The 9,623-nt window shown below is 33.5% G+C and overlaps 1 protein-coding gene across 1 annotated transcript; it reads left to right on the top strand.

Annotated features, from left to right (window-relative positions):
* Positions 1-3,898: 3,898 nt before the first annotated feature.
* LOC103932643 (MDIS1-interacting receptor like kinase 2-like) lies at positions 3,899-8,207 on the top strand. Its single transcript, XM_009342276.3, has 2 exons — positions 3,899-7,306; positions 7,400-8,207. The coding sequence occupies exons 1-2, from the start codon at positions 4,606-4,608 to the stop codon at positions 7,747-7,749; spliced, it is 3,051 nt and encodes a 1,016-aa protein (XP_009340551.3). The 5' UTR covers positions 3,899-4,605; the 3' UTR covers positions 7,750-8,207.
* The last annotated feature ends 1,416 nt before the right edge of the window (positions 8,208-9,623 follow it).

Here is a 9,623-nt window from a genome sequence, read left to right on the forward strand (position 1 = left end):
ATTTTAGGGACCATTTGTGATAAAAATCCTAAATGTTTTATTCTCTTAAAAATGAGAATCAAAATATTATAACATTAAAAAAAATAAAAATATCAAAATAATTTAAAATTTTAAACACATTAAAAAAATTATAATAATTAATTTAGAATTACGAAAAAAGTGAAAAAAATATGCAAAAGCTTGTATCGCATCCCCTAAGCTTTGAGAATTCAAAGTATGACATTGACAGGCTTCTAATTTTCGGTCCAATTTGCAGACTTTAGTTTTATTTTCTTCCATGCTTAATTCCATGTTGGACATTTTGACATTGAAAATCTCAACCATAATAACAAGAAGAAATTTCCATCAATTCATCAATATGTGATTTTGACAATTTTGTTATTCGAAATTATGTGGTGCAAGTGCAAAGTCGTTTGGACATAAATTTGAGGGGGGTGTTCATAGATGACTTAATGGCCATGCATGAACCTTGAATCAACGTTTGAAATTTCTTCAATAAGATTCATATTTTTGTAAAAATATTCGTAAAATTAGAGAAAGACATCGAAATGAGAGTGAAGTCTAACCTTCATCTCATATCGGAGAAACTCTTGAATTTTAGCTAAAATACTCAAATTTCATCGATATTGTTCTCATATTGGGTAAACATCAGAGAAATTCTTGTATTTCCTCTAAACTAGTGTTTGACATTCCTTAAAGCTTCATTTCAAATTTCATAATTTCCATAAAAAACAACCGATATCAATATATCTATCGATATTTTCATAAATTTGCATTTTGATATCTTTACATCAAGGTTGTCTCTGAGATTTTGGAGGCCCTGTATGAAATTTATGAAAGGGCCCTTCCTTAAGATAGTTTTAAAAAATGTAGGACAATGTATTGATGCTAGAAAATAATCACTTAAATCAAAACATAGATGACTTAATGGCCATGCATGAACCTTGAATCAACGTTTGAAATTTCTTCAATAATATTCATATTTTTGTAAAAATATTCGTAAAATTAGAGAAAGACATCGAAATGAGAGTGAAGTCTAACCTTCATCCCATATCGGAGAAACTCTTGAATTTTAGCTAAAATACTCAAATTTCATCGATATTGTTCTCATATCGGGTAAACATCAGAGAAATTCTTGTATTTCCTCTAAACCAGTGTTTGACATTCCTTAAAGCTTCATTTCAAAATTTCATAATTTCCATAAAAAACAACCGATATCAATATATCTATCGATATTTTCATAAATTTGCATTTTGATATCTTTACATCAAGGCTGTCTCTGAGATTTTGGAGGCCCTGTATGAAATTTATGAAAGGGCCCTTCCTTAAGATAGTTTTAAAAAAGGTAGAACAATGTATTGATGCTAGAAAATGATCACTTAAATCAAAATAAAGTTTAGCACTCACTGATTGCAAGTTTAAAAATGTCATTAATAATAAGTAAAAAGAGCTACAAATATAACGTTCACTAAATAATCAAAAGCATTTCAATCTTGAACAACCAAACAAGAAAAAAAAACTTAAAAATTTCCAACTTTAAAGTTTCACTTGAATATATAACATTATTATATACTAAAATTGAAAAAAGAATACCATTTTTAAGGTGTTAGAAAGGAAAAAAAAATACGCTTATAAGGAGTGCACAATGAAATTTAAGATGCTAACAAAAATTATTTTTAAGTATAGAACATTATTACATAACAAAAGCAATTTTTAAATATAGAACATTATTACATATAAATATTAGATTAGATGACAAAAGTTTTGAGGGCCCCTTCAAATTCAAGGTCCTGTGTGACTACACCTTTCGCTCCCCCTCAACACCCCCTCTGCTTTACATATTGCCTTGAACTAACAATAACATGCAATAATCGGTTCCATGTCAAATAAGTATTAATAAAAAGTGGTTTTTGAACTTTAATCCTTCAAGAAGATTAAAATTTAATAAAAAGCTGGTGTTAGATTGAATATTGATTTTAGTCCTTTAATGTGTACTTAATTCAAATTCATATTATATTTTTATTTTTATATTTAGTAGATAATTTATTTAATGTTATTACATTAAATTTTAAATTTATTATTATACACATTTTAATTCATTAATTTCATTTAACTTTCTCTAATTAGTGTACCTAAACGCCTGTATCATAATATATTTTATAGAAAACTAGATTTTAATCCCTAAATAAGATGAAATTTAGAAAAATGTCTTAAACAAGATTAAAAATTGATTTTAGTCCCTAGATTCTATTTAATGCCACCATATGTATTCAATGTCTCTTTTTTTTTTTTTTTTTCATAATTTATGAATTTAAATTTTATGAAAATATTATAAATTTTAATTCTCATTATGGTAAGCATCTTATATAAGAAAATATTTTCGTAGAAATTTTTCGGTACACTTATGTTTTTGCATAATTTCTTATCTGCCACTAATTCATTACAATATATTTTAGGTACGAACATTTCAATACACTGGATTAATATAGTATGCTCAGGTACAGAATTTTCGGTACACTAGTTTAGTATAATATATTTAGGTACCGGCATTTCGGTACACTAGTTTAATATCATATAGTTAGGTATGGAATTTTTGGTACACTTATGTTTTTACATATTTTCTTATGTGTCACTACTTCACAACAATATATTTAGGTACGAACATTTAGGTATACTAATTTAGTAAAAATGGGGTTTTTGAACTTTAATCCTTTAAGAAGATTAAAATTTAATAAAAACCTGGTGTTAGATTGAATATTGATTTTAGTCCCTTAATGTGTACTTAATTCAAATTCATATTATATTTCTGTTTTTATATTTAATAGATAACTTATTTAATGTTATTACATCAATTTTTAAATTTATTATTATACACATTTTAATTCATTAATTTTATTTAACTTTCTTTAATTAGTGTACCTAAACGTCTGTATCATAATATATTTTACTAAATTAGTGTACCGAAAGTCCGTACCTAAATATATTGTAATGAATTAGTGACACATAAGAAAATATGTAAAAACATAAGTGTACCAAAAATTTCGTACCTAACTATATGATACTAAACTAGTGTACCGAAATGTCGGTACCTAAATATATTATACTAAACTAGTGTACCGAAATGTCCATACCTAAACATATTATACTAATTCAGTGTATCGAAATATTCGTACCTAAAATATATTGTAATGAATTAGTGGCTGATAAGAAAATATGCAAAAACATAAGTGTACCAAAAAATTTCTACAACAATATTTTCTTATATAAGATGCTTACCATAATGAGAAGTAAACTTTATAATAATTTCATAAAATTTAAATTCATAAAATTATAAATAAAAAAAGAGACATCGAATACATATGGTGGCATTAAATAGAGTCTAGGGACTGAAATCAAATTTTAATCTTGTATAAGACATTTTTCTAAATTTCATCTTATTTAAGAATTAAAATCTAGTTTTCTATAATAAAAATTGGCTAGATAAAATGGGTTTAGATATGTGGTGTAAGTTCTTTTGTGATAAAAGTCACATAGTTCCTTTCATGATAAAAGTCACATACTATCTGTGTTTTAAAAAAAATTAAATAGTTTTAATTGAATGAAAAATAAAATAAAAAGGGTAAAAAGTAGGAAGTGCGAGAGAGAAAGTAAAAGAGTAAAACTATGGTAACATTTGGATAAGGGAAGAAAAACCAACAATTTTTTTCCCCAGTTTATACCTCTGCTCAGGATTTTATTTGTGATATTTTTATTGAATTGTAAATAAAGAACCAAATTATTTTTTTCACTATTTTTTAGTTGACAAAGAAAATTTTGTTAATAAGTAGTCTAGATTATAAAATAATACAGTTTCAATTATTTACCACATATTTCTATTTTTTTTATTCTCTTCTTTTTTTCTTTTTTCTTTTTTAATATCGATTTATACCTTTACATGACCAAAAAGAAAAGAGGGAAGCAAAGACAGCTTGAGTCTAAAACTGCTTACTGACTTGATCGTCAGAGAGCTTTTTGCCAGCACACACCCCTCCACTCCAATCTTAGGTTTGCTCACGATTATTCTCAATTTTGCAAATAGCTTGAGTTTGTGTCTCCACTATTACGGCAGTGCACAAATTTAGTTCCAACACTACTCACGGAGCCTTTATTAGGAATATGAATATAAGTTCACACTGCAAACTTTCCGATTTCTATTTTAAAGAGACAAAGACTTCAACACAGTAACAAAATTTAGACTTATCAGACAAAGACCATAAAAGTGCAACAATATTAAAAATATTCACAGACAAAAACCATAAAAGTGTAACAATATTCAAAGTCTTCATTCAAAGTCTTCATAGACAAATACCATAAAAGTGTAAAAAAATTCTAAGTCTTCCCAGACAAAGACCATAAAAGTGTAAAAAAATTTACGGACAAAGACCATACTAGTGTAACAAAATACAAAGACCATGAAAGTGTAAAAAATCCAATTTCTATTTTAATATGGCATTTGTATCAAAAGTCAAGATAACAAAAACAAATAGAGGATATGCAGATTAATAATGCATCTCACTATAAGTAAAGCCCTGAGTTGCTTAAAAAAAGATATACACAAAAACCACGATGAAATTTTCAGCTTATTGTGATAAAGCATGCTTTCTAGCTTGCCTCATCTTGTCTCTTCAGCTAAATTCATCACAAAAAATTGCTTTTGCTTCTACCAATTCCACTGAAGCAGAAGCACTTCTCAAATGGAAAGCTAGCTTTCAAAGCCAAACCCAAAACAACCTGACCTCGTGGATGAATGCAAATGAAGCCCCATGCAATACTTGGACTGGTGTTTCATGCAACTCAGCTGGAAGTGTCAACAGATTAGACCTCATCAATTCTGGTATACAAGGTACTCTACTTGAATTTCCATTCATGTCCTTGCCTAATCTTGCATATGTTGACCTCAGCTACAATAAACTTTTTGATCAAATCCCACCTGAGATCAGTTCCCTCACCAAACTCATCTATTTTGATGTATCCTACAATCAAATGTCTGGAAAAATCCCACCTGAAATCGGTCTTTTAACAAACCTTCAGGTCCTTCACCTAAATGAAAATAAGTTCAATGGCTCCATTCCTCAAGAAATAGGCCAATTTAAATTTCTCTATGAGCTAGCTCTAGACTTAAACAATTTAGAGGGTTCAATTCCAGCTTCTGTGGGTAATTTGAGCCAATTGATTTCTTTGTTTCTCTTTGGAAACCAACTTTCGGGTTCTATTCCTCCCGAAATAGGAAACCTTTCGAAATTAGGTGAACTTTACATGTATGACAACTATTTATCAGGCCCAATCCCTCGGAGTTTCGGAAACTTGAAAAATCTAACCCGGATGTCCTTGCACAACAATACCCTTTCTGGTTCGATCCCAACTTCTTTGAGCAATTTGACAAAGCTTGTTTCTCTCTCTCTCTACGGTAATAATCTTTCTGGCACTATTCCTGAAGAGATTGGAAACTTGAAATTTCTTGTGAGTCTAGACCTAACCCACAATCAGCTCAACGGAACCGTTCCCTCTTCATTCGGCAACTTGAGCAGCCTAGAAAACTTATATCTCCGCGGCAACCAGCTATCTGGATCAATCCCCCAAGAGATGGAGAATCTAATGAAGTTGACCATACTTGTCTTGGCTACTAACCGATTTTCTGGTTATTTGCCTCGAGATATTTGTAGAGGTGGACTCCTACAAAGGTTAACTGCACAAGAGAACGAATTTACAGGTCCAATCCCGAAAAGCTTGAAAGGTTGCAAGAGCTTAGTCAGAGTCAGTCTCCAACGGAACCAATTTACAAGCAATAATATATCTGAAGACTTTGGTGTCTATCCGAATCTTCAGTTTGTAGACCTAAGTTACAACAACTTATCTGGCGAAATCTCAGGCATCTGGGGACAGTGTCCAAATTTAACAACTCTACGGATTGCGGGCAACAACCTTACTGGGAGCATACCATCTGAGATTGTCAATGCAACTAAAATTCAAGAACTCGATTTTTCTTCGAATCATCTAGTTGGGGTGGTTCCCAAGAATTTGGGGAGATTGACTTCTATGGTGAATCTAAAGTTGAATGGCAATCAACTTTTTGGTTTTGTACCCTCAGAATTTGGAGCATTCAGTCAACTCGAATATCTTGACCTATCCACCAACAAGTTGAATGGCTCAATTCCAAGCATTTTTGGCGAATTGGTCCATTTAAACTACTTGGATTTGAGCAACAACAAATTCAGTCAAGAAATTCCATCTCAGTTGGGCAAGTTATTTCACCTGTCACAGTTAGATTTGAGTCACAACTCACTTGACGGCAAGATACCATCAGAAATTAGCAATATGCAGAGCTTGGAGCGGCTGAATCTTTCCCACAATAATCTTTCCGGTCTCATTCCAGCAACGTTTGATGGAATGCGAGGCTTGTTGTACATAGACGTATCCTACAATCGCTTGCAAGGTCCCATCCCCAACAACCAAGCGTTTCAAGATGCTCACAGCTTTGAAGGGAACGAAGGATTGTGTGGAAATGTTGGAGGTCTAGAATCCTGCAATAAGCACGTCTCAAAAAGAAAAAACAACAGAAAACTCGTGTTTGCAATCGTTTTCCCTTTCTTGGGAGCAGTTTTACTTGCTTTCCTTGCAATTTTCTTCATCAAAACAAGAAGAAAGAAAGAGCGGGAAACAAAAAAGAGAGATATCCATGATGAAGTTTTTTCAATCTCTCTTTTTGATGGGAAAAAAATGTATTGGGAGATCATAAGAGCAACCAATGCTTTTGACTCCATATTTTGCATTGGGAAGGGAGGATCTGGAAGTGTCTACAAGGCAAAGCTACCATCAGGCAGCATGGTTGCAGTGAAGAAACTCCATAAAAAACTTGACGGCGAGGAGACATCGCAGGAGTTCCACAATGAAATAAGTGCACTAATCAATATACGACATCGAAACATTGTGAAATTTTGTGGCTTTTGCTCAAATTCACAGCATTCCTTTCTGGTCTATGAATATCTAGAAAAGGGTAGTCTGGCTTCAATCTTGAGCAAAGAAGACGAGGCAAAAGAATTGGATTGGAGTAGGAGGGTGACAATTGTAAAAGGCGTAGCTCACGCACTGTCTTACCTGCATCATGATTGTGTACCGCCAATTGTACATCGAGACATATCAAGCAGCAACATTTTGCTGGATTACGACTACGAGCCTTGTGTTTCAGACTTTGGCACTGCTAAGCTTTTGAATCCAGACTCATCAAATTGGAGCTGCCTTGCAGGCACATACGGATATATAGCACCAGGTAAAGTAAAACAGTTAAAATATATAATGTTGAATCTAGTGATATAAAGTTAAACATATGCTAATGGCTTGATTTCCCTTAATTTTTATCCAGAGTTGGCCTACACAAGGAAGGTAACTGAGAAATGTGACGTTTATAGCTTCGGAGTGCTGGCATTGGAGGTCATCATGGGAAAGCGACTAGGCGATTTAATTTCGTCCATTTCGTCTCCATCCGATTGTGAAAACAAATTGCTGAAGGATGTATTGGACCAACGACTTTCACCTCCTACACCTGAAGTTGAAGATGAACTGACAACCATTGCAAAGGTAGCAATTGCATGCAGGCACTCGCGACCGCAATCGAGGCCAACAATGCACATGGTTTCTCAATCATTATCATTTCAAACTGCAGCTTCCACTAGAGGACCAGACATCACGCTTGAACAACTCATTAAGATTTAAATTGCGTTTGACATTGTTTGAGTAGGCACAGAAGTCAGATCTTCTTGTTTAAATATATCATATATGTAATCTATTATATTTGCAGGTAAATTGAGAATAAGAGAGGAGTGCTATTTAGTATTTACTATTGATGGTCTGGTTTCTTACGAGAAGAAATCGTTTTGATGGTTATATCTTTTCAGCTTTTCTCATTCCTGCTGGTGACTGCTGTCTTGGGGAATTGCGAACTCTTCCGTGTTCCGTGTTGCATCTGATATCGCCAGTTTAGATTTTAGCATGAGTAACAAGGGCGAGCCTGTCAAACTGCTACTGGGTCTTTCTGAGCAGCGAAAGTTTTGGTCTCAAACGGTTCTCTGGCATTTTGTTGGTTGCTATGAGAGCTTCCATCTGCCTGGGGTTGTGTTTGTTACTAGTTTTCATTGGGAATTATTATTAAATACTGCGGTTTCAATTGTTTACCACATAGTTTTTTTTTTTTTTTTTTTTAATGTAAGTTTGTAGGCACATGACCAAAAAGAAAAGGGAGAGAGAAGGAAAGATAGCCGCTGAATCTTTGATGTTACAACCAGGGCTGGCATAAAATACCAAACCTATCGAAACTGAACTGAACCGAATGGACAATACCAAAAATTTGGTACTGAAGCTGAACTGAAATCGAAAAATTCGGTAAGAGATTTGGCTTGAAATATGGATTAGTTCAATAAGACCAGACCGAACCTATATATATTGTTTTAATTTGTAATATTAATTTTTTATAGTCATCGGATTTATCTCAACCGTTCACTCAAAACCAACATTTTTCTCTCGACCACATCTCGCTCAGATCACTCTCTCTCTCTCTCGACTCTTCCTCCCAACTTTGAACCTCGGCTCCCCGAGCACTCCTCCTCTAACTCCGGCCACCCACGCCACGTCACAATGACCTCCACAACTATCTCTCTTTTGAAAATCCTCTCTTTGTCTCTTGGTTTTTCTCTCTAGACTCTCCTCTATAGTTCGTCTTCTCTTCTTCCTTACCCAAGTAACCCAATTTTTCTCTCTCGACTCAGCCCACTTTAGCCCAAACCACCTGATCTCGACTCTGGCCCCACCCACCCTCTCTCTCGACCTCTCTTTGTGTTTCACCTCCGCCGACTCTCTCTCTCTCTCTCTCTCTCGGTTGATCTCAACTCCAACACATCACACCCACAACACCACATGTCTCTCTCTCGACTCCTCTTCGACTCTCTCTCTCTCTCTCTCTCTCTCTCTCTCTCTCTCAATCAAGTCTCGCTCAATGTAAGAAATTTTCCCTTTAATTCGTCATATTTAAATTAGGATTTTGATTTGGGATTTTGAAATGGGGATTAGAGTTCCTATTTGGGCTTCGAATTTTGATTTGAGATTAGAAGATTGTTGAGATCAGACCTTTAGTGTAATGGTTGAGAGGATTATTGAGATTAGGGATTGTTGAGGTCTGTACTGTAATGGTGTACTAATGCAATTGCAGCAATTTGTTTCCTTTCTATAGAAATTTTTGAATTGATGTGATCGTAGTAAGATACAAACTTTTTCATTAAATTGATGTAATTCTAATAATCACAATTACTTTTGCTCAGGAAATGTAGAGTAATAGAGCACATGAGCATAGGCACATAGCTTAACATTTGGGGTTGAAAAAGTTTGGGCAAAACTGGGTTTAGCTGGTCTTGAAATTAGAAGCCCAAAAAATTTGACCTGAAGGCCCATTCTCGAGTCCAAACCGAAAAGCCGAAACTATTTCGATATTACCGAATTTCGAGAAAACCGAAATATTGGTTTGGTTTTGGTTTTGGTTTTTTGCCCTCTTTTTCTGAACAATTTCAGTTCAGTTTTTTAATAGACCATTTCTGTTC

This window comes from the organism of the source record quoted next, unplaced genomic scaffold (assembly GCF_019419815.1).
Source record: "Pyrus x bretschneideri cultivar Hongxiangsu unplaced genomic scaffold, Pyrus_bretschneideri_v1 Contig7, whole genome shotgun sequence".
Taxonomy (NCBI): Eukaryota; Viridiplantae; Streptophyta; class Magnoliopsida; order Rosales; family Rosaceae; genus Pyrus; species Pyrus x bretschneideri.